The sequence below is a fragment of the Rhinolophus ferrumequinum genome, chromosome 8, assembly GCF_004115265.2.
Source record: "Rhinolophus ferrumequinum isolate MPI-CBG mRhiFer1 chromosome 8, mRhiFer1_v1.p, whole genome shotgun sequence".
NCBI classification, from domain to species: domain Eukaryota; kingdom Metazoa; phylum Chordata; class Mammalia; order Chiroptera; family Rhinolophidae; genus Rhinolophus; species Rhinolophus ferrumequinum.
In genome coordinates this window covers 68,735,623-68,761,553 of record NC_046291.1, presented here as the reverse complement: position 1 = coordinate 68,761,553, position 25,931 = coordinate 68,735,623, and the positions used below count along the sequence as shown (strand labels likewise).

At 38.2% G+C, this 25,931-nt stretch overlaps 1 protein-coding gene across 1 annotated transcript in view; it reads right to left on the bottom strand.

Annotated features, from left to right (window-relative positions):
* NEB (nebulin) overlaps positions 1-20,391 on the bottom strand; it is a 190,269-nt gene extending 169,878 nt beyond the window's left edge. The window contains 10 exon segments of the mRNA XM_033111682.1: positions 4,341-4,445; positions 9,519-9,623; positions 10,346-10,450; positions 11,148-11,252; positions 11,720-11,827; positions 13,620-13,820; positions 15,617-15,658; positions 19,002-19,066; positions 19,600-19,684; positions 20,305-20,391. Coding sequence (XP_032967573.1) covers positions 4,341-4,445; positions 9,519-9,623; positions 10,346-10,450; positions 11,148-11,252; positions 11,720-11,827; positions 13,620-13,820; positions 15,617-15,658; positions 19,002-19,037 — 807 coding nt within the window. The 5' untranslated portion in view covers positions 19,038-19,066; positions 19,600-19,684; positions 20,305-20,391.
* Between the last annotated feature and the right edge of the window lie 5,540 nt (positions 20,392-25,931).

Here is a 25,931-nt window from a genome sequence, read left to right as displayed (position 1 = left end):
CACAAAATGGGTTCAACATAACCAATATGTCTCAAGGTGTTTTCGTGCCTAAACCACCATCATACTCTTCAAGGAAAAAGAAAGTGGTTTTCTGGTATATCTTCAACAGAACAAGTACCAGGGGTGATTGATCGGTAGAACTAGTGAGTTTATGTCAAAGTTAAAGGAAGCCCAGCCCTCCTTCAAATGCCCTATATTCTTTCTTCCCAAAAGATTAATATGCTAATTAATAGCCAAGAGGTTTCCATGGCTATAAAGTATAGAGCCCTGGACCTGAGTTCAGAAGCTCTGGACCGAAGACTTAACTCCATTATTTCCAAAATTGTGATTTAGCCTTTCTAAGCTTCAGTTTTCTTAACCACACATGCTGGCAGTAATAATCGTACTTACACAGAGGATTTGGGGAAGATCAAATAAGGTCATATACTGAAGAAGTGCTTTGTAAACTCTACAATGCTAAACAAATGTAATGTATAATAATTGCAACATAACAAAGAGTAAGAAACTCTACAGAAAAGACAACTGTGTGTGTGTGTGTGTGTGTGTGTGTGTGTGTGTGTGTGTGTGTATTCTTCAATGGAAATTCTTGCTGAGGTAAAATTTAGTTTATACTGCCAATTAATTTGCCCACCATCCTCTTTTGAAGCTTTAAAGAATTGAAGTCAATCAAACTGATTTTTCCATTTCCTAAGATAGCCTATAGAAGTGTTTCTAATCTTTTTGGAGAACGACCACATCAGGAATCTGAGAAAACCGTAAAATACCCATACATACTTATAACTTCAGAGGTATTTGATGTACACACACTCAAGCTTAAGATCTCCTAATCTACATTTTTTTGTAGAGACACTGCCAATCCTCTGCTTGCTCTCAAAGGAAGAAAACTCTAGGATTGGGGATGGGGAGCAACTGGCCTAGATGCACCCCCAAATTGAGATATAGAAAACTTTATAATATAACTTAAAGTTGAGAAGCCAGCAGATATTCTTAATGAGGACCAAAAGTTGGTTATTATACAGAAATAAGAATCAGATATGTAGATTTGTTAAGCAAAATTGAGTAAGAGATGAATTCTCACAGTGAGAGACAGATGTCTGATATTTAAAAAGATCAAAACAAGATGCAAAACAAGAGAGGAAGACCACCCAGCCCCCTTATCCAGAGATCTTCCCCCATCTCGTCTTCCTCTTCATAAGCCAAAGTTTGTTATTTCTTCCCAATCCCCTGGCCAGGGCTGAAATGGGTCAGGATAGAGATGGACCTCTCAGTCCATTCCTGAGTACTCCCAAGTCTGAGAATCTGTTCACTACAAGGGAGAAGGCTGGAGCTTGTTAACTGCTGAGGAAGTTGTGGCCTTCCCCTTCATTTGGGGTAGGAGAGAAGTTGAAAAAAATAAAGGTCTGCAGCTAGAGGAATGAAGAGTAGAGTATGTGTCCACGTGGGACCCCCCCTCTGCCAGCCAAGGGGCCTCACTCAGCATGTCTGGCAGTGAGGCCTGAGTGTTTGTGTGATACACGGAGATGGAGTCGCCACATCAGGGGTCCAACACGCCCCAATCCTCGCCCTAACCCTACTCTCCAACTCTGTCATGATTAGAGTCGATCAATGGAAACCTGGAGGCAAGAATCAATTTAACTTTTTCTAGGATTTTGTATTCATTCATTTAACAGAGGGAAGTACATTAGGTCAATTATGAGCTCTGGGACACCTTCTGTGGTAACCACACGTCGATAGATGTAGGAAGATTTCTCCACCAAACCATAGTCGCTCCTCCCCAGAAGTCGGCTGAGGGTGCTTTTGTTGGGCCATAAATCAGGCATCCGAACGTCCTGCTTAACCACATGGTGACCGGTAGTTTTATGAGTAGAGAGTATAGCACACAGTGTTTCCTTTCAATTCTAGATCCCAATTGGGTATCAGCTGGAAATCCCAACCTGAAATCTTATATTTTCCTATTGTGAATCAGGAAGAAATCAGAGAGGCAGGCACAGAGAAACCAAAAGGACTTCTCAGTCCTTGCAGAACCCCACTTGCAGCTGGTTGTCGTGGGCACAGCTTCCTCTCCTGGAATGCCTGCTTACGTGGACAGCTCTGCCTGCCTGCCCATCTATGCTAGAGCTACAAAGTAAGCTGAGCCAGGAGGCGGTGCTGGCATGTAGTTGATGGCTTTGGCCAAAAACAAAGGTAAGAGTATGGATTCTGACAGATATATTAATAGGAGAGAAGGTTGGTAAACAGAATGTAACTGCAATATAATTGTTACAGATATGTACTCATTATATTATATGGATGGAAGGCTGTAAGACAAAGGGATGAATCTGGAAGACACGATTCAACAAGGATAGGTAAGAATTTAAATTCATGAGAATGAATAGATAAAAGAGATTTGTACGTATTTTGTAGAGAAAGAAAATGATACTGAAGCATGGGTCAAAGCAGCTTGACCATGGGGAAGACTTCAAGAGAAAGGAAACGAGTCCCTGGTAGCCCTACACTTCTCCTATTGGATGGTTTGTTGTTGAATGGGCTGCACCAGCAAACCAACCACAAACATTTCTTCTCAAGGTGACTATTATTTGGGATGTGCAACAGCCATTAAGAACTTGGAAATATGGGTAAGACTGGGATGAATAACTCTCACCATGGCTGAACCTGGTGACCTTCATCCACAGCCATCTTCCCCTCGGCTCATATTGTTATTCCCAAGGGCAAACCGCCCTGGCAATGCCTTCAAAATACCCAGTGATGTCACCATATCCAACTGCAATCCAATAGGCATATAATGCAAGCCACCACTGTAATTTTAAATTTTCTGGTAGCCATATCTTAGGATGTGAAAAGGAACCGGTGGGAAATTAATTTTAATAATGTATTGTATTTAACCCAATAGATCCAAAAATATTACCATTTCAACATGCAATCAACATAAAATAATTAATGAGCTATTTTTACCTTCTTTTTGTCATAAGTGTTCAAGATCTAGTGGATATTTCCCACATATAGGACTCTCAGTTCATACTGTTACATTTCAAGTATTCAATAGACACATGTGGCTGGTAGCTATTATACTGAAGAGTATAACTCTAAACTAATCAGCAAGACTGATTTAGTGAGAGGCTGACTGTGTGGGGGCGGGGGGTTGAAAGTGACTGTTTTAATCACTTTCAGGTACCCATACTGCGTACTCAAATAAGGAACAAGAATGTTGCCTTAGTAACATATTTTTTAAAATATGCTTTAAATAAAATTTTTAAACAGATTTATTTTTCTTTCTAAGTGACTATTCAAATAGAGCTTTTTCTTTCAAAATGATAAATCATCCTTGCTCTCCAGTCTTATCTACAATACTAAATAGAAGGCCATCTCTTTATAGACAGTTCTAAAGTTAATTTCTGCTTAGCCCTGGGCAAAATTTCAGGTTCATGGTATTCCTGTTAGTGAAATTGGACGGTATTTACTGGATCTTTTATCCAACTAGCCTTTGGTTAGATCGTAAGGTAATCTGCAATACCAGACACTAAAAAACATCATTGAATAGACTTCATCTTCTATAACTTCCTCCTTCTCCTTTACTAGAGATAGCCTTTCAAAAAAAAAAAAAAAAACCCACTAGAACAAGATAGAAATCTTGAGGTTCCATCAAAATTTAAGCAGAAGACCAAACTGAGACTCAATTCCACAAAGCGCAAAGAAAAGTATTTAAAAATAGCAGTATCCCAGGAGAAAGTGGCCTGATTTGGACCAATTTTTAAAAAGGAATTTAACATGGGTCTATTCAGCAGTTGAACATCTGCCTCTCTGCATTCTTCAGAGCTACTTCACCCGCCTAAATATAGGCAGTCCAGGCTGTTTGCCAGGGCCTTCAAAGTTATTAGGTGCCCTCCTATGCCTGCCAAACTAAGCTTTGTCTGAGAGACCACTCCTGCATTCTTATTTTCTCCAAGTGTGACTGAGAGCATCAAACTATATTGGGTCTTCACACTGAATTAAAACAATCAGATCCTCTGTGGAAAGGTGTGGTTACTTGGTTCTCTGTTAGTGAGACTAACAGAGACATTTCATAAGTGAAATGTCAAAGGATAGTAGGACATGGGTTTGTTTTCAAAATGCAGCTTTCACATGTATCAACAATCACTGAGTCATCGAGCTGGTTGAACATGTAACATTGTACCATGATGTTAATGGATGTATTGCTTTTGCTGTAGCATTTTTAGGGGCATATGCAAAAATATTCAGTGTTTACATTGTGTCTTTAGGTTCATCTTAGTTATTTTTTCTGAGGGTTGAGGTTATTCAGCATAGTTTTCAAGGACGGCAATGTCCCAGCCCTATTTACTTACCTTGCTCAGTTGATTAGTCACTTTCTTGGCAAATTCTATATCAGGAGGATCTGGTAGAGATGTGAATTGGGTATGCTGTTCAACAAGACCTTTTTTGTAGGAAATCTGACAAAATAAAAGGGATGCCCATGAGCCACAGATAACTATTCTACATCTCATGTTTCATTTGTTGGCATTTTTTTAAAAGACTGTGTTTTCATCTTATTTGAAGTCTTAATCTTCCGTGTATCACGTAACCGTAGTTTATGCTTGTAGATGTTACATGCCCTTTCTCTCAGCACTACTGGTGATTTTTCTCTTTGAGTTTTCTCTTTTCTCCAACATTATTGTCCCTAGGTCAGTTTCCTTCCATTTATTTTCATGTCATGATCTGCAACTAAAATTATTCTCTTAATCAGCATCCTCGACTCCTAACCTCTTGTCTTTACATCACATCTGTTAACAAACTGCCAGCTCTGGATCAACTTAACACATTTCCATATCTGTGTTTTTATATCCAGGATGCTGAATGCTTCTGAAGAAAATCACACAGCTCTATGGGTTGGGTAGTGATAATATGATAAGCAAGGTTAATAGTGACACAGGAAGAAGGTCCAGAGGAGGGAGAGGGAGACTGTTGATCCCAAGTCCTTAGCTTGAAATCTACATGCCTACCCGGCGATAGGTTCTGTGGACAACAGCCTGCTTGGGGCTCTGTGTCCAATCCTCTGAATTTATCCAATTGCCATTTGCCTTCAATGAAGCTTGAACATCCCATTATGTGTCTCTGGTCAGTCTCTACTGCTAGTGGCTCATCTAAAACCTCAACACTGTCCTTCAGCCCCCGATCAGCTCTACCTGCCCCTCAGCTTCCTCTTTCATAGAGTAAAGACAGGTTACACACTGATTTTTCTCCATACTCATCCCTGCCTCTCCCACCCCTCCCTCACACGGCTCTGAGGAGAAGCATCCTTGGCAGGGCATGAGCCCAGCACTCAGGGTACTTTTCCCACCACCAGCCCTCTGTACCTAACTCTATCAGTCACTGCTCCTCTCCCTCTTCATTTGCTCCTTTCGTTTCACTTATAAAAGACCTCTCACCTTGAAATAAGTATGTTCATTAATCATGCATCCTCTTCACTCTTTTTCTTCACTACTGACTCCTCAGGCTTTACCTTCCACCAATCTTGACCCCTGCCTCCCGACAATGCAGAATCCTCATAGATCCCCAGACACAGGAAGCTGTGTTACGTCTCTGGACTTCATACATACTGCTCGCTTTCCCCAGAATGCCCCAACTCCACCTTCTCCCCCTTTGCCTGCACACTACTACTCATTCTCCAGGTCTCAGGACAAGCTCAGTTTCCCCTCCTGGACCCTCCCTGACTCAAGGATCTTCTCCAGGGATCTCACTCAACTTAGACCTTACTTCTTTTAACGGAATTATCAGGTGACACTGCAACTGGTTGTTTACCTGTCTGTCCCTCCTTAGACTGTGAGTTCTGGGATGGCAGAGAACATATCCTCTCATTGGGAATGCGTGTGGCCTGTGCAGTACCTGACTAGAGTGAGGGTTCAAGGACTGATTTCTCAACGTGTGGTTTTCACACTGAGACCATCAGGGCAAGTCTGAAGAGGAGACTCATCCACCCAATTCTTCGTTCACTCAACTGTGAGACTTCTACAAATTACATCCCCTTCCATGCGGCAGTATTCTTATTTATAAAGTAAAGACGTCGTATATATTAATACCGTGTTTCCCCCGAAAATAAGACCTAACCGGAAAATAAGCTGTAGCATGATTTTTCAGGATGCTCATAACATAAAATAAGCTCTAATGCATCTTTTGGAGCAAAAATTAATTTAAGACCCGGTCTTACTTCTGGGGAAATATGGTAGGGCTTATTTTATATTACGAGCATCCTAAAAAATCATGCTAGGGCTTATTTTCCAGTGAGGTCTTATTTTCCGGGAAACATGGTAGTTCCAAGGTCCCAGTAATTTTCTTTATGCTTTAGCCAATTCCACCTGTATCTTATCCTAACAGTATCTATCTAGTGCCTGTAACAAAAACTTTCATGGACATTAAATCAATTGGGATACGGACAGATTTTAAAATGTATTCATTTAATTAGACTGCTTAATTTCTTTTAAATAAGTGAAGACATTTTAGGCATAAGGCAAACTGTATTTTTCCATGACTGGTTATATCCTTAAGGAGAAAGCAACATCCTGGCAGGAGAAATGATATTAAGTAGGACATCCTGTCACGAACTTGCAGAGAAATCAGATCTAGATGTCCTAATTTCTAAGGAACCTTGGTCAGAATTCTGTCTAGTTAGAATTCTGTGCTCTGCATTAGCTTAAAGACTCTCTTAGGGTTTGCAAAGTCTTCAGTCTCTACTTAGATAAAAAGAAAACATGATAATTAGGGTTCAGAAAAACTCAGGAAGAAGGTACAGGAGAGGGAGAGGGAGCCTCTGAGCCCAAGCCTCCAGCTTGACATCTACCCGCCTCCCCAGGGGTATGCTCTGTGAACAACAGCTTGCTTGGGGCTCGGTGCCCAATCGTTGTACAAGTTCATGGAGCTGACAACAGGATTAATAGGCATGCTGGTAATCCGATACTTAGTGCATACTTGGGCTGCAATAAAAACAAAAGCAGATCTTAACTGCCAAGTCTTTCTGAGGAAGCATGGGAAGACTTTACTTCATTATTACAATTCTCCTTCATTATGTCTTCTATAGAGTATTTCAAAAAATGTGGTCAACTTTAATTGTTCAAAGTCCATAGCACTAGAGTGGCGTGGAGGTAACCCATTCATAACTCCACTTTACAGATAAAGGGAGACATTAGGAGATTAAGAGTCTTCTTGGAAACCTCTCCATGGGCTTCCAGGACATGTATTTCCTGGTTCCCCTTCAACTTCTCCAACCGTCTGTCCCCTTATTGTTTTGCTGGCTCCTTTCCAGATGTCCTCAGTGTGGGTGTCCTCCAAGACTCTGCCCTTGGCCACACACTGTTCTGTCTCCCTCATACATTTTCACGTCTTCAGCTGTCACTTATATCCTGATGACTCAAATATTCCTCATTTCACATTTATGCAATAGCACTAAATTTCTAATTTGTTCATAGGATGCCTAGATCTGAATGTTCCTTCCTTTATCTCAACTCTCTTTCTCATTCACTAAAGCAGTTTTACCAGTTATACCTTTATCCACCCGGACTGCCAGTCTTGGTCATAAACTCGTCTGTGTCTCCTTTCACTCTTTTGTCTCCAATATCCACTGTCCCCGTCATCGCTCTGATCCATCTATATTACCAAAATAGTCTTCTACAAATTATTACGATTTGTCCTAGTCCTAATCCACCATACTGTCCATCAAAATTTCTCTAGAGTCTACTCTTATCATGTAATAAGATTTCTCCAAAATCTTAGGATGCCTCTTATTGACGATCGTATCATGTCAAATCTATTTTGTCTGATCAAGGTCCTACTGCAAATTTCTTACAAGTGCCCGCCTACCTCAGCACCCATAGCATTCACTTTCTTTGTTCCCTAAAGCCCCAGACTCACTTCTCCTCTGTCCCTTTGTTCAAGTGCTCTCTACCTGAAATGCACTTCCTATTCATCACTGCCCATTCCCTCAGAATCACCACCTTCACATGTCCTTTTCTGATGACACACATGTATCCTGTCTTTCTCTTAGCAAGTATTAGACTGCAGGGGTTCTTTGTTTTAACTTTTTTCTTGTGGTTTAATATATAAAACTTTCATCTGACCAGCTTGATTCTAAATTCTTAAGGAAAAGAATGAAAACTTCTTGTACTTTTCTGTCCTGCCAGGTATGAATGCATAATGGTCTTTCAATAAATTATTATTAATCACACGATAAAGGTCACACAATGTTAATATTCATGAGAGATAGAACCAAAAAGCTAATCTTAAAAAAGAAGCAGAAGGCCCCTACACATTAAAATTGGTGCCATGCACTAGATGGCCTTAGAATGTTGTTGTACCTTCTTTAGTTCCTAACTTATGCTTTGGAAGGATAGGAATATATCTGTGCCTTATTTTAACCAATTACACACAAACTAGGATGAAATTATGTCTACTAAATTTGCAGGTGATATCAAGTGAGAGACAACAAAAATCAGACCTCAAATGTTGGATATACTGTCAGATAGTTAATATATAATTTCAGTTCAGGGTAAGATAGAATCCTAAAATTCATTAGAAGTAAATCCCAGTAAGTTTTAAGATGCCAACTGGCTTAAGTCCATATTGAATGTAAGAAGACCCAGGGATTTAGCTGACATTGAATGAAAAATAACTTGTTATTTTATAATACAGTGCTCGCCTGAAGACTAAAGCAGTAGCCTTTGAATTTTCAACATGGCCCCTAGCAAATCCAGGGCCCAAGAAATAAAGTACCTCAAAACAAGGGGAAGTGCTGGGCCGATGCAGGGCTCGGTGCTGCTGCTGCTTTCAACCCTAAGGATGGTATTAGGCTTTCTGTGTTTCTCTAATAAACAGTTTTCAAGGCCCAGGATACTAGTATTCTAGCCAGTGGGACCACTGATGTTTTGCTAACTCTGAAATGTCCTCTATGTACATCAGTGGCAAAGGTTCTTTGTGAGATTACTACATACACATATCTGGACAAGTGCATCAGTCAGTTCCCCCATGGCGGAAAAGGGGGACACATCACAATTCAGACTTTATGATTGAGACAGCAAATCAAAATCTTTCAATAACATTATTCACTTAATAAATTTGGGAAGGTGGCTATGATTCCAATAGATTTTTAAAATGCCACTCTATTGTGCAGAAAAGCTTCAATTCCAGCCAAGGGGACAGGAGGGGCTTGCACTAGTGCAAAGAACATTGGTCTTGGGATCACAAGACCAGGCTTCTAGTCTGAGCTCTGCCACTAATTACCTATGTGACCTTAGACCCAAGTTATTCACCAGTAAGAATAGGGGATTGGACAAAATTCCATCTACTATAAATTCTAAAATCTAATTTAAATTAGACACCAAAAATTATAATGATTCTAGATCTATTTCTTTGCAATAATGATAATAACAGGCGTTGTAGTCTGTATTAAAGAAGAATTGCAACGGACATCTGGCCAGAAGATATAATTCGAGTTGCCTGATTCCACACTAACGTGGTGCTGATTGCAGTTTACTTACATCACTGAGAGCTTTCTGGGCTTGTGCAACCCTCCTCAGCTCCGGGCTATCGTCATATGGGTAAAACAAACTTTTGTCTGCTTCCCAGTCTTCAGTGTACAGTTTCTAAGCAGCACAGAGTGAAAAGTTGTTAGAAAGTGAAATCACACTTACATGAAATACATACTTTTCGATTAATTCATCAGTGGCATAAAGAACCCAGGGCAAGGGGAGAGCAAAGGTAAACGGAACTCACAAATAACCTCTCCTTTCCCATCCAATCCAAGTCATATTTATTAATATCTTCTCCTGCATCTCGTGACAAATCTTACTTAGAGAAGAGCAGATGTATCTGATTCTGTTTCCTCTCCGCTCTGTGACTTTACATACCTCCCGCATCAAGTACTAACACAAGTGTAAAGAGCCGGGAAACTACTTAGTGTAGTTTCTGCCATAAAATAGAGCTTTAATAAGAGTGACAGCCAGGAGCATCTAAAGTGTAGCAGAGGGTCAACAGAAGAGCCAAAAATATTACTTTGTGGGTCTCCAGAGCTGGATCTCAGACGCATCTGTGTTCTCCCCACACACGCTTTCCCCAGGTTGCCCAAGTTCCTGATAGCACCTTCTCCCTCTGCTCTGCCCAAGAACTTTCTTCTCAGTTCCTCCTTGCCAAGCACTACCCCTGCGGCCCCACACGTCTCAAGGCTATTCACAAGGCTATTCATATAATAGCCTAAAATCTGAACTGTGTTTCAGATTATCAAGGGTTTACTGAGTATTCCGCTCACTACATGATGTGTCAGGAGGACAGAGGAGGATAGAAGAGGTGACAGAGCAGGGGCCCTTACCTTACTGAACAAGGCTGAGTTCTTAATGGCATGGACAAATTCAGGGGCATCAGGGGGAAGCAGGTACTTATCCTTGGTGTCTTCCCAGTTCTGCTTGTATAAAACCTAGACAGAAAGAAGAGAGGACCGTGGCTTGCTGCCTTCTCCAAGAGCACTAACGCTGAGAGAACAAAGGAGAGCACTGTGAAGAGTTTTTCATAGGTGTCCTCACACAGAGGCTGCCAAGGTGTCAGTGTGTTACTAGCAGCCATTATGAAAACGTTGACCATGTCAACATGCCATAATACTTTGCCTGACTTCGTAAACTTTCACTTGAAAAGTCTAATTTTTTAAAAATTCAGTCATGATTCTGATGCTCTACAGATTCCTTTCAAAGTTTGCAACCTATCAGTCGTTGACTAAAGTTAGATGATAGACATGTTTCTTTTGACTTCCATGGTATTTTTCAAAAAGGTTTTTAATGAGTTTCCTACCTTTGAAATTTGGAATTTATCATAAAAATTCAGCTTCTAACTTCTTTAAAAAATAAATAAGGAACTCTGGGGACATTGGGACTGCCTTCTATGCAGAAAAGGCCTGGAGCTGAACTGCAAGGCACGGGATGTGCAATCCACCACAGCTCCCACGGACACTCCAGTCACGGTGTAGCCTCCCTGACACGTGTGGGCATCAGAACTCACAGGCCTGCGATTCCAGTGGGACTGGTGAGCAGGATCAGGCCTGTCCAGTTTTGTCCTCTAAGGCCAGGCGGAGGGGATACACATTCTATTTTGTATCCTGGCCATCCATAGCATGACCTTACCTTACTGACTTGCTGCGAAACTTTCTTTGCATGTTCAACGTCTTTTGCTTTTTCATCTACGTGACAGATAGTTTTAGCAACATTGCCATCCATTCGATACTTAACCTGCAGAAATAATGCACAATTAGAGTTCACAACAGGCATGACCATGTGAGTACAGTAAAGAATATAACCAAAGAGCATTGATCCAATCACTCTACATCTGCATCAGAAGCAAAGTTTCTTCATTTTAGGGAGAAAATCTCCGGACATCTGCACAGCATCTGCGTTTACTGTTTGTCTGCTTTCACGGCTGAATCTCAGTTGACCTGTGCTCCAGAATGGAGGACCACAGTGAGCTGGAACTTCCATCTCACATCACCAATTAAGCTGAATTTCTAAATTACACTTTTAGAAGCCTCTTTGGGTTCACATGTAGAGCAACATAATCTGTGGCCAGTGCTTCCTCTAGATTTCTGGACTGGCTCAGTGTAATTCAACCCTTTAGTCTCTACACCAATTTAGAACCCACAATCCCCAGTGGTAGGTATATTTTTGAAATGTCTCTTTTTCATTTTAGCAATGTAGCCCACCTCACTAAGTTGATCTTGTACTTTCTTGATTCTGCGAAGTTCTGGGGTATCGGCTGTGATGGTGGATGGTTGTCCTTTTCCTTTCTCATAGTTCTCCTTGTATTTATTCTGAAAACAATATAGATATTAGCCTAAAACCTGATAAGACAGCAGCAGAAATTTCAGGCAATGCACTCATCCCCATCTGATAAAAAAATATATTGCAAGTTATAACAATTATCAGTTATAAATAGCATTCATTTTGTCCTCTGTCCCGATTCTCAGCAAACACTAAAATAGATTTGTTAATTGCTCTTTCTAAACATGGTTATATAATGGAGACAGTAGAAATGTTATTATTACAGACTATTGTCTTGGAAATTCCCTCTCTCAATATTTTTATTGTCTGAGTGCACACATAAAAAGCTTGAACCTTAATAATTTTAGAAAATAAATGTAGAAAAATTGAGTCAAATGTGAAAAGATTTGATTGCCATACAATGAAAAAATATTCAATTCAAAAGTTGCAGCTAAATCTCAGTGGTGTGGATAGCTGAGACACCAGCTGAATCAATGGAAAGTCTAAATTATGGAGTATTTTGAAAAGTAATGCAACTGTGTTATTTTTGCTAAATTTACAATGAGCTCTTGCCTTTAAAATAATGTGCATAATTTACTGTTATAAATGTTTCAAGAGTATTCTTGAAGTGGAGTAGTCAACGATCTAAGTTATATTATTGATTTAGTTACTAACCCTTTTAAAAATATTATAAACCTTTGCCATCATTCTGCTCAGTCTATCAGAAATTCTAGGATATTAGTGTCTGAATTAATGAGATTTTATGGTAATGAATTGACAAAAAAAGTTCTGTCTTTGCTGAATACTGCAGTTATAAAAGAGACAAGATAATCTTGTTTTTAGAAATCTAAGTCTCAGAAGCCTATATTTTAGATCATTCAAGAATCTGAACTAGAAATTTACCAAAAAGTCCCCAAGAGTTAACACTCAACCAAAAATGAATATTTATTGGCCAACCACAACAAGATGCTTTTGACATAAGCAATGTTCCCTGAGATACTTTTCATTTTTTTGAAGCATCCAGAGGACATGCAATCAGGCTACCTTGTGAGCCTTCAGCCCACCATGGACAATGAACACATTAGGTCCATTCAAATGGGTCTGAATCTGCTACCAATCAGTGTAACTTACAGAACTTTAAGGACTAGGGACCATCAAGAGCAGTGCTTCCTAACCTGGACTGAACATTAGAATCACCTGAGCAGTTTTTAAAAATCCTTCTACACCAGCCCCAACCCCAGACTGATTAAACCAGAATAGCTTGGGCATTAGTAGTTTTAAAGCTCCCAGGAGATTCTAATGTGCAGCCACAGTTCAAAACCACTGTTCTAGGGTATAAACATTCTGATCCTCCATTGCAGATGAGTTCTTAGTATAATCCTGGTTTTCTAAACTACGTGTTCTCCATTATCCATCTCTTAGAAACCTTTTTACATACTGTTAGCTGGTCCACTTCAGAGGCATCCTGCTCAGACATAGCTTAAGTAGATGCCATTTAGCTTCCATGAACCGATTTCAACTAAATCTGTATTTATGATTTCATTATTCTAGATTGGCTAACTAACAGTGACTACAGATCAGTACATGCTCTATAATTGGCCGTATACTTATTTTGTGGGTATAATTTCAATCTGGATGCTTTCCTTGATGGTGCACAATCATACAAATAAATTACAGGAAAATGACAACTCGAGATTCACAAGAGTTTATATTTCTGCAAACTAAGTTTTGTCTCACACAAGGTTGAGAAACAAAACCCAGCCAGCATCCTAAACAGAGTTGGTTGAGATCAGTAATTTCTCCATAACAAAACCAGATTATAAGAAGTCATTTGAAACTTACTGTGCTAAAGAGAGCCTGCATTTTTTGACTGTGTGCAATGTAGGGGGTCATGAACTTTGAAGAGTCCACTTTCTTCCTGATAACCTTCTTCCTCTCCACTGGCTTTGCCGATTCTGGTTGGGCCAGCGCTGGTTTGGAAGGTTTTGATTGGTCATAGTCAGACGTTGTCCTTGTCGTAGTTTCATAGACTTCTGTTATTGTCTGAAAATGTGACAGGTAGTTCAACATGGTTATAAGAGTAAATGATGATGACCAGGATCTTGGTATTGTGACTTTAAGTCAGACTTATATTCCTGTTGTTCCATATCCACAACTAAAACAGGTCACAGCGGAAAATCACACACAATATCCATTTGAAAGCAGTCTGTTGCATAAATCTTAATGCTAATTGTTTAAGGTGGCACCTAACTAATTTGAAACATTGTCTTAAAATTCCATTTGCAGAAAGAAAAAAAACTTTAAGGTAAGCCAAAAATCAGAAGCAAAATATTCTTAAACATTTAAAAAGCTTCTTAAATTGTCTGCATTAAAATAAAAGCAACCTTGGGATCAGAGAACAAAAGATTAAGCCAGTCAAATAAAGCTTAAGTTCTTGACTTTTAATATTAACTTTTAAATAAATCTAAGAAGTTGGTTGCTTATTCTTCAGGAATTTAGGCATTCTCTCTTGTAGTATGAGACAAAGAATAATAAACAAAAAAAATGAATCACTCAATATGACAAGTGATTACCATTCTCTTGCCTTAGTCAGTTAATTAATGTGAATTGGAGGCCATTTACACTGATAAACGCTCAGGTGGGCAAGCATGATGGTGACAATGTAATGGGGCAATTGTCCCCCCAACATTCCTATGCATGTGGTAAGTGGGAAATTACTGTTTCTTATAAAAAGTTTGGCTCTCGTCCAAGGTTAAAATAGTACACAATGTGATATATAGATGATGTATTATAGAATTGTACACTTGAAACCTACGTAATTTCACTAGCCATTCTCACCCCACTAAATTTAATTTTAAAAAAGTCAACCCCAATACAGATCAAAGGAATGCAAATTAAAACAGTAAGATACAAAAAAACCAAAAAAACAAAAAACTGTATGTGAGGAAAGAAGATAAGCAGCCAAATCTTCAATCCATCTCATAGTTTAATTTCCTTCACAGCTAATACCACCCATATCAAAGGAATAGTTCTAATCAATTTTGAAAAGAGAAACCTAAGTAATAAGGACACTGTATATCTATGACAACTCCCCCTAGTGTTGTCAGAGCATTGCTAATAGGCTCCTTTCTACTCATTATTAGTGATGAATGGTTGACTGTGAGAAACTAACCAATTTATAGTATCTACATATGTTAGTTTCCATGCAGTCACAGGCTGTGTGAGTAAGCTTCAGGGTTAGCCATCCATAACAGCGTTTGCCAGGCTTAAGAGAAACAACTCGGCAGAAAATGAAGCATGTGTGAGGTATTTAATCTTGGAAAAAAGAAAGTTCCAACTTGGAATACTGATGGGAATGGCTTTCTCGGAATTCCTTATATGCTAAAATCTAAGTAGCAGTTTATGGCACCATCGAGGACAAGGGCCGGGAGGCACCATCCTGTTGGCAGAGATGGTGCCCTACAAGTTACAACTCAACACAATAAAACTGCGGGTTCCTGTGCAGATCCCAAGTTCAAGCCCATGTCTTTGCTGCAAGCAGAATGGTGACAGCCACTGGTGTTACTCTAAGTAGCATCACCTACACCAACAATACCACATGGACAATGGGGGAAACCATCCTGCAGCCACCTTGGATATGCTGAATAGCAAAAACGGTGATAAAACCTGACAGACAGGTTACGTTTACTCTTGTACCACCAGCTGCTGAGCACACATTGGTCAATGATCCTCCCTCAGAGTCTCTCTTTTGCCAGCTCTGTGGCCCTAGGTGTGTGAGAGAAAAGCCTCTTCCTGCTTTAACCAGCATACAGTGAGTGCAGGGGTGGGCTGGATCTTACCTCACCCGGCACCTCTTCGTAGATGGTCTCCTCTGTGTAGTACTGTAAATAAAGCACAGAAGTATCGTCATGAGAACTAAAGCAGAAATCACCTCTCCTCTGCCCCAGCTGAACCACTTGGGTTATTTCGCTAGCCCAGCTGGTTTGCTATATCTGTGGGAAGGAAGCCAATGAAGGAGCCTGTTCATATGTTGGACCCGATTTTAAATTTGTGAAACCAGGGAGTCTAAAGTGAATGAATGCCATCAGACTGGACAAGGAGATGTCCAGGGATGAGAAAGTTGTCCGAGGCTGGTTATTAATCACGGGATGCTATTTTACTTAGGACAAGTTAAATTTTTTTTCTTCTGACACCCAAAGTAGAATTTGCTAACAAAAGAATATAATCACCATATCTTGAGTATGTAGGTTGGGCAGAGAGGAACTGTGATAAAACCCAGTTTGCTGACTAACAATAAAACAAACAGAAACCTCACTGTGAATAAATTTTTAAGAGGATTGTATCATGGAAATGATAGATCCAAAGGCATATACACCTCTCAATTAACCCTTCATCACCCTGGTCAATAAGAACTAAGAGTTTCTTCTGGAGTGATGGGTGAATCCTTTCCGATAGCATGGTAGTCCTAAAAGGGGTGTCCTAAGATGAAAATTTACAAATGCCAACAGGAGAAGGAAAAAAAGAGAAGATTCTCATCACAAAATGTGGGAAAGTTAGCGGTTCGCCATTGATGGCTCTGAGGTGCCTGCAGGCTGGACCTGAAATCAAATCTACTTTTGTTCTACTTCTGACATCACCAGCAATAAATAGACATGGATAGGAACTGGCTGACATTTTGTTTCAGATGCGTAAAGAGAGTGGAATCCTGCCCCCTGCATCACCCAGCAAAGCTGGGTGAATAGGAGGAAAGACTTGTTGAGGCCAAAGCATACAAAAAAAAAAAGGGATAAAAATGAAACACTAGGCTCATTTTCTCAGTCAACAAATGTATAACATTGTATGCTTCATTTTTATGTTCTCTGCCTCCAAAACATATATTCAGGGAAAGGGAAAAACACTGACATGCAACATTTCCCTCAGTGGCCTCCTTTCTTCTGCCCTTGGTTCAGTGAACCTTCAAAAATTATTTAATCGTTGTCAATAGGCCACATGCTCTATTTCACTTGCAGTAAAATTACTATAAAACATGCCTAATGTCCCTCACTCGAGCTTTCTTTGCTCCTGTACTATTTTTTTTTTTTTAATTTGAAATCTAATTCCATCTCTGTGTCTTTATACATGGCAACAGAAGTCACAAGTTCTTACAGGACACAGAATTTCTCTTTTACATGCTTGTGTCTTCATCACATGGAAAATATCATTAGGACATTTTTAAAAATACTGTTTGATGCTGATCCACATGGAACCGTTCCTCTGGCCACACAAACATCAGTAAATAGAGAAGAAATATTAAACTAAAGTGAATGACTCACAACTGTTTTGAATTTTGTGAGCATCCAAGTAAAAGCAGCTCTTTGGTAACCATCCAACTTTACCTTTGTTGTGCTCTCATGACTGGTAAATGTATTTTAGAAACAAGCTTATAAAAAACGCAACATTGTCCGAATGGTTGGCATTAACTCGTATGCCAAATCTCACTTTTTAAAAAGAGCTTTGCCACTAATTAGATAGTACATCCTTGCTTCTTTTCCTTTCTTTCCAAGTTTGTTTAAACCAGAGTAGAAAGTGACAGTACAATTTTATTTAGATGTCCAAGATCCTTAGGACACATATTTTTAAAGCTAGTTCCTGTGTGTTTTGTGAACAGTTGCCTCACTATTTTCTCGAATCTGCCACGATCCCATTCTCCTGTCATATTTTTTGAGGTCAGAGAGACCTTGGTTCAACACTCTCTGGCAGGAAGTCTATTAGTTTAGCACCTGCTGGTCAGACCGAGAAGCAGTAATGGGAACAAAATGGCAAGGAGGAGACACCTAAAAATAGCCCCCTCCATTATTATGACATCTAGTTAAATCAATCAAGTCTAGCATTAAGGACAATTTCCAGTGACAGATGAACACAATTATTTTAAGAAAGTCAAGGGATATTTAAGTTGGAAGCTAAAAAGTATTCCTGGTTTTACCATCATAGGGAAGGCAATTTAATTTATAATTGTGTTAGTGTTTGATAGTGATAATTTGACCCTTTGGGACATCTGGAAAATGCATACTAGTGATGATTTTGAACATTGAAGATGTGGCCTGTGGCATGTAAGCCAGAGAGTTTGAAGGTTATATTGTATAAGATTCATTCTGGGTTTTTTCAAAAACATATATCCTGCAGTAATACAAGCAATTTTATTTGTAGAGTAAAATAAAATTTGTATCATCTAAACATAGACTGGTCCATAAAATAATCTTCCAAAGACAAATTTTGGTACTTTCATTTGGAATTTGATTCTGGTTAGCTCTTAAACTTAATTTTATTCTTTTTAAAAAGCACAGATTTTCAAAACTGCCTCCAAGTTCACATATGTATTTAGAGGAGCATCATTAATTGGTAATTATTCAGCACTTTCAGATTCAATGGCAGTATATTCATATGGATGTGAAGCTAAAGGCAAGAACTGGTGAAGAAAATCATAACATGATAAAAAAATTATAGCAAATAAATATAAAATAAGTAATTGACAACTTTGTAAAATGTGTCAGACACCCACCAATAATCTGGAGGGAATTTTTTCAAGATGGTCTGCTCTTTTTCAAAATTCAAATGCAAAAGCTAGTTTTGTTCCCTGAGTAAATACAATGAAGTTAGTGGGAAAGTGTGGCTCCAACTGTCACTTGGGAGCATCATGGGTTTATTTTCATATGTGTGTGTGTGCACATATATCCATGTACATAAAAATCTCATATAAGCATATAATCTCATATATATTATTCTGAACATTTAATTCATATCACCCTATAAATAATCAGCTCGTTGAAGCAAAAAGTAGCTCTATTTCTATGCAGACACTAAGAAATAGAGCTCTATTTCCAGAATGTTCTCTCCATCTTCTCAGTCTCTTTGATCATGGGGGTTGGGAGGTGGAAAGAAAATAGTTTTAGAAGACAAATTAAAATCTGTCTTTATCCCACACTTTGGTGTTTTTTTTGTGTTTTTTGTTTTTTGTTTTTGAGAGTTTAAAGAAAAGCAAAAGTGGGAAACAGTGATATTTCAAGTCTAAATCCCACATAATTATAGTGAAACTGAACATAAAATACTCCTTTCTTATGCTTTAATGGTAAATCTTCGTGAAGTTATAATAGACAATGTATTTTTCGACTGATTAATTCACCTACATGGCTTTGATGGTTGCTACACAGAATACTCTGCTGTCAAGAGTCGGTTTTTTCGTCTTACCTCCACCACTTCCTCATATTCTTCATCATCTGCCATTTTCCCGGAGCAGTAGTGGCACCTACAAACTTTTCATATTCCAGACAAACGAAAATACATTAGCATCTATCTTCAGGACTGAAGTCATTGTATAACATTATAAAAACAGACTTTGAAACGTATCTGTTCTGTGTATTCATGTATGTTTGCAGGGTAAGTGAGAGAAAACATTCAGATACAGGTCTGAAAAACTGAAGCTTCAAATTTCTGTCTCTGGATTCCCTCGGGAACATGTTGGGGATTGCTACCTGTAGCTACCAGATCAACTTAGTTCACATTGCAAAAGGAAGTTGAGGTAAGCTGGTGAGAGGGTTTACATTCAAAGGAACAGGGTATTTAAATGTCCAAATACTTGGAGAGGAACATTTTTAAACAAAAATTTTAGTGAAAGTCAGCTCAGCTTTCAGAAGCAGTTGGAATATTTCCTTGTAGCAGCCAATTTCTAAGAGGGCTGCCTTAGTTTTCCGTACGCTTTAATACGTGGTACACAGTATATCTTATGCTTCAAATGAGAACATATAAAAATAAATCCGTCAACAGATTTTAAAAGAAAAATAAAAACCTCAAGGCAATGCGGTTATTTTCTTTCCGAACACCATTGGCTTGTACGGATTTTTCTCTTTCGCGTCTGTAGCTCTTGTTCAAACCTGGAAAATAACAAAGTTTTGAAGCGTTGATTGAGGGACATATAAGATTGTGGGTCTTTGGCCTAAGCTTCTAATTCAGGAAATAACGAAAGGATCTCCCAAGGCCTTCTTAGTTTGACACCAGAGAGTGGAACTCTCTCTTGATAAAAGGGGATGATGGCTTGGAACAGCTGTCCCTTCACCCAAAGATATTTGCCATGTAAACCAATACCCTGCCATGGCTGGTTTTGTTAAGCTAGCAAAAATGCCCCTCCTTCTGAGGCAAATGAAGCCCAGTGGAAAAGGATAAATATAGGAACATAGAATATAGATTGTTTTTCATACTAATATAGTTAGAAAAAAAAAATCAAAGGCAAAAAAGAAAAAAAAAATTTGTTGGACAAGAGAACCAACTCAGTCAAGCAATAAATTGGTTAGTACAGGAGTTGACTTTAGCCACATACTACATGTCCGATATTAGTAGAGCCTGAGTAAGGCAATGGGGTTACAGAATTGCCTAGTCATCGTTTCCATCACTAACTTCCCCAGCTATGACCCAAAACTTTGGAAAGTACTTCAAGGGAAGTTGTGGAATATCTCCTGAAAAAAACATTACAGAAAAAGCCATGAACTGTCCTTACCTTCAATCTATCAAACAAATTTCCTCAGCAGCAAAGCCTCTCCCAACTCTCCCCTCCTGAGAACCCCAGGCAAGAGCCAGGGTGCTGCCTGGGCTCCAAATTATCATGTGGCAAGAGCAGCCAATCAGATCTTGAGTTGCTCAAATTTCAGAAGCTAAATATACAGAGTGATCTTCTGAAAACCACCTGTTCATCAATTTCACTAAAGCATAAAGGGTAACAAATTGCTTGCTTAGAACTATTCAAATGTAATGCAATTTTACCTAACTTCCAGCATATGGGATTCAAATTTATGTTAATTCTCTCATTTACTACAGCCTTGTTTAATACCATATTTGTGTAAAAGAGTTTAGGAGAAAATAAGCATGATTTTGAGGGGCTTTGACATGTCTGTAACTACTTTCTTCACATCATTTGTCCAATCTTCACAAGTAAACATGCTCACTCTCGTACAGCTCACCAGGTGAGCTACAGGTAAGTTACAGGTGTTGGTGTGAAAGAAACAGAGGAATAAAATCCAGAAAAAATCAAGTTGGCAAAAACAATTTTTAAATATGTAATAAAATGAAGTGATAGGTGAAAATATTTGATGGTGACAGTAGATAACATATTCACAGAGGTAATCGGAGAGATTAGGCCCCATCGTTTTCCTATCATTAAACCAGGGGGATGTGCCAAGATCATATTCCTTATTTTCTCCCTCCCTGGGAAAGGCTAGCTGCTAGGGATACAGAGTGTCTCCCATATGTAACTGGGTTACTACTGACTTTCTAATATTTACTCAGATGGCTCCTAGAAGCAAAATGGGAATGCAGGCCCAAAAGAGTTCAATTTCTCACCAGCAAGAACAGATAAAATAGAAATCCGTATCAGTAAACTACTAGAAGATAACGCTCTGCTAGGCAAGTCAGAATGTAAGACATTGACTTTGTAAAAATTATCTGACAATTTCCTACCTGAAGACAATTTTCACTGATTTAATCTGTCTTCACTCCTCTGTACGAAGGCAAACACCCTATAGGTTACCATATGGATTTGATATGGATTTGAGACTACACATGTTGTAACAGTTCTTTTTGGTTAAATGTTAGGAAGTAATATTATTTTGAACACACGTGCCTCTCCCCCTTCCGTGATCCATATGGTGGTAAATAAAGTTGAACACCATTTTGTCATCTTTACTAATTATGCCTGTTCATTTGGTATATTTTCACAGATCTTATGACCAAGGGATACGTGTGTAATATGAGAACATTCATTTGTTTCCTACATACAAAAAGAATGTGACTTATTACTCATTATGTGTTTTAAAAGATAGTGTAAAAATGAAAAATAATACAGGCCCCATTTTTAAAAAAAACACATAGTACAAACTTATATAAAATAAAAATAAATATATACATTCTAATGCTAATCTGGAATTATGCCTTCTAGGGATGAAAGAGCAACTCTATCTATTTTTCTGGCCTTTCTATAGTCTCTTCTGTGGAAGAAGAATACATTGACACCCTGATTTATCAGTAGGTTTTTATCACATGTCTTGCACATAGTAAGTGCTCAATAAATGTTGGCTATTATAATTTTCGAATTATTATTACCATTTTTTACATTTTAATAAAGTCCTTACTCTTTACTCTCTATTAGACTGAAATACCAAAATACTGCAAAGCTTCTAAAATCAGATTTTAGTTAGTTTAAGAATTTAGGAGTCATTAGGAGTTTGACGAGAAGCCTGTATAACTGACTACAAAGCAAAGCAGGGTACAGTTCAGTGCCAACAGCACACCCTCAAGCAATGCTTTCCTAAAGATCGAAGTATAGCCAATGGAATATCACTTGGCCATAAAAAAGAATGAAATCTTACCATTTGCAACAACACAGATGGACCTAGAGGGTACTATGCTAAGTGAAATAAGTCAGACAGAGAAAGACAAATGCCATATGATCTCACTTATATGTGGAATCTAAAGAAGAAAACTAATGAACAAACAAAACAGAAACAAACTCATAGATACAGAAAACAAACTGTTGGTTGCCAGGTGGGGGTGGGGAGTGGGTGCTGGTGCAAAGGAGTAAGAAGTACAGATTGGTAGTTACAAAATAGTCACAGGGATGTAAAGTACAGCATAGGAAATATAGTCAATAATATGGTAATGACTATGTAAGATGCCAGATGGGTATTAGACTTATCAGGGGGATCACTTTGTAAATTATATAAATGTCTAACCATTATGCTATGTACCCGGAATCAAATGTAAAATAATATTGAATGCCAACTGTTATTTAAAAAAAAAAAAAAAAGATCAAAGTATTGAAGTGTTGTGTCTGGGGACCAGAAGAGATCTGATGTGGACGATGGTATTGTAACCATTTTTGTTGTTGCAATTTATTTGATTTTATTAATTATTTTAATTAAATTATATCTGCATGTTGTTTAAGAATCAAATAGATGACAACATGGATGTATCTTGAGAGTATCATGCTAAGCAAAATAAGTCAGATGGAAAAAGACAACACCCATAAGATTTCACTCATATATGGAATATAAAACAGAAAGTAACAAACGAATAAACTCATAAACACAGAGAACAGAATGGTGATTACCAGAGGGGAAGAGGGTGGGGGAGGATGAAGAGGGTAAAGGGGATCAAATTTATGCTGATGGAGGGAAATCAGACTCTAGGTGGTGAGCATACAATGCAGTACACAGATGATGTATTATAGAATTGTACACTTGAAACATATAATGTTATTAACCAGTGTCATCTCAATGAACTTATAAACAAAAGAAGCAAATAATTTTGCAAGCCTTGATACTAAAATCAGTGAAAGCCTGTTCCCATTTTTCCTTTATTTTTCCCTGCCTGAAAACAATCATTTTAATTCTTTCAGCTGAACATGTTGTTATCTGCTAACAACAATATATTATCTCTGTTTTGTTTTGTATTTAACAAAACATCTATGTTGCTCTTTTCTGATTTTGTTCAGTCACAGGCATTATCTGTTAAGTTCCCACCTTGGAAGACGTGTCTAGCTTTCTTTCTGAAAAACTCCTACTCTCATGAGACACAAATCTCATTTCCCATCCCTCTATCCCCACTACCCCCCATAAAGTTTTATTTGTGCAATTCAGGATGCAATGCTTACATTGTTGTGATTAGCAAAAGGTTATTCATAGCTGAACCCCATATATTATGATTATTTTTCTTGTCCTGCACAAGGGTTTGTTTGTCTGGGAGTTGATATTTTTCTCCTCTCTCTCTCTCTCTCTTTCTCTATCTCTCTCTCTCTCTCTCTCCCCCTCGCCCTTTTTCCCTCCTCCCTCCCTCCCTCCCTTGGCTTAATTTTTCTAGACAAGTAGTATCCCCTAGAACTTTCTGCAATGAGGGAAATGCTCTCTACCAGCACCATCTGATATGGTAGCCACTAACCACATGTGGTTACTGAGCATTCAAAATGTGACTCGCGTGACTTAGGCCTGAGTTTTTACATTTTTTTATTTAATTTAAACTTAAAAAGCCACATGTGGCTGGCAGCTATGGTGTTGAGCAGAACAATTCCAGACATTGATCACTAACTACCTCAAACTTTCTGTCAAAATCTGCTCTTGGTATTTTGAAAGACATCTTAGATCTCTCAGGGAGACTTTTGTTTCATCAGGACTAGTTTCCTCTGTGGCTGGTGCTCAGTTTTCATCTTGATTCGCCTTCACTGTCATTCTGGAGATTATGCATATTACAATACGAAAATTCCAATTCCTTTATTTAACTAATATTTGATGAGTATGTACAGTGTACCAAGCAGTGTTCTAGGTGCTCCCTTCACACAGTAGGCACCACTAATTAACTAAGCAATATGTATGCTCTGCTTGCTTGTTAACAGAACCACAGTTTAGCTTGGAACAGAAATATGCTCATTTAAAAAATCCACTCCTCAGTTCCCTAAAAGTGACACAGTTTGCCAGTAAGATTTAAATGTAATTCTAGGGACTAAGACGTCTGGGAACGCTATAATTTTACTGATGAGTAGGGTCAAATTCAGATGGCATGTACTGTTTTCCTCTTGCCATTCTTCCCTTCTCTATTCCTGGAACACAGATACGATGTCTGAGGCACAGCAGCCATTTTGAGACTATGAGAGTGTATGTCATACACTAAGAATGGTAAAGCTAGAAGGAGCCTTACCTTTAATGACTTCTTTAATTTTTATATTTTATAGTTATTTTATAATTTAATAAGTAATATATAATTGTACAAATAATTATGTTGTGATTGTTTTAAATTTCCCTGCATATTTTATGTTAATTTTTTCTATTTTGCACTTTACCAACTATAAAGTTGGTTTTTTCATATGTTTATTGACCATTTGTACCTTTAATGTGTATTTCTTGCCCATGTCTCCCTTCCTACATTGACTTATTGGCGTCCTTAATATATTATGGATATTAGCCATTTGTCTCTTGTATGTGTTGTGAACATTTTCTCCAAGTTGTTTGTGGTGTCTGTGGCCATGGAAGTGTTTTCAATTCATTTGCAGTCAAATCTGGCAATCCCTTCCTTCCAATTTTGACACTAATTATTGAATGAATTGAATTTGAAACGCCATTTTTAGCACATATTGAATTAATATATATGTCTGTTTCTAGAGTCTCATTTTTTTGCCTTTCTGTGTTTTTGTTTTTATTTTTTACTTGATTTGATTTTGTTTTTATTGTAAAGTATAATATACAGAAAACTATATAAAAGGTATGTGTATAGTTTAGCAAATGGTGCTAAAGTGAGCATCCATATAATTACTACTCAAGTACAGAAAGGTCATCCCTATTCTGATGATTTCCTTGCTTTTATTTTGTTTTATCACCTCTGTTTGCATTCCTAAACAATATAGTTTAGTTTTGTCTGTTTTTAAAATTTATATAATAGATGTATGTTATATGCAATTTTTGTAACTTAACTTTTCACTTAATATTGTATTTGTTGATTTTTATTATTGCATAATAGTCTATGTATGACTACACTTCTACTTATCGATCCTACTGTTGCGGAGGAATTGAGTATTTCCAGGTTTTCTCAATTAAGACCAAAGATGAAATGAACATTCTCGCACATGTATTCTGGTGCTCACAGACACTTTGATGATCTGAATATGTTAAGTAAAAGTGGAAGTTATAGGTCAAGGGGTGTGTTATCTTCAATTTTATTAAATAATGCTACCTGGTTTCCAATGTTGGTACCACTTTATATTCTCATGTATGTTCCTAACCTGGTCACCACTTAAGGTCAAACTTTCTAAATTTTGCCTAGCTGCTGGATGTGGAATAGTATAATATCGACGTTTTAATTTGCACTTCCATGATTGCTAATAAAGTTGAACTCCTTTTTATATGTTTATAGACATTTGGGTGTTTTCTGTTTTTTTTGAGCAGCGTCGGTTTCATTCTCTTGCCCGTTTTTATGTTGAGTTGTTGGCCTTTGGCTCATTGATCTATAAGCCCTCTTTATTCTAGATACTAATCCTTTGGTAATTATCTGTATTGCAAATATATTCCCCCTTTCTGTGGCTTATCTTTTTATTATTTTCATACTAACATTTGATGAATAGGAGCTCTAAATTTTCACGTGGTCAAC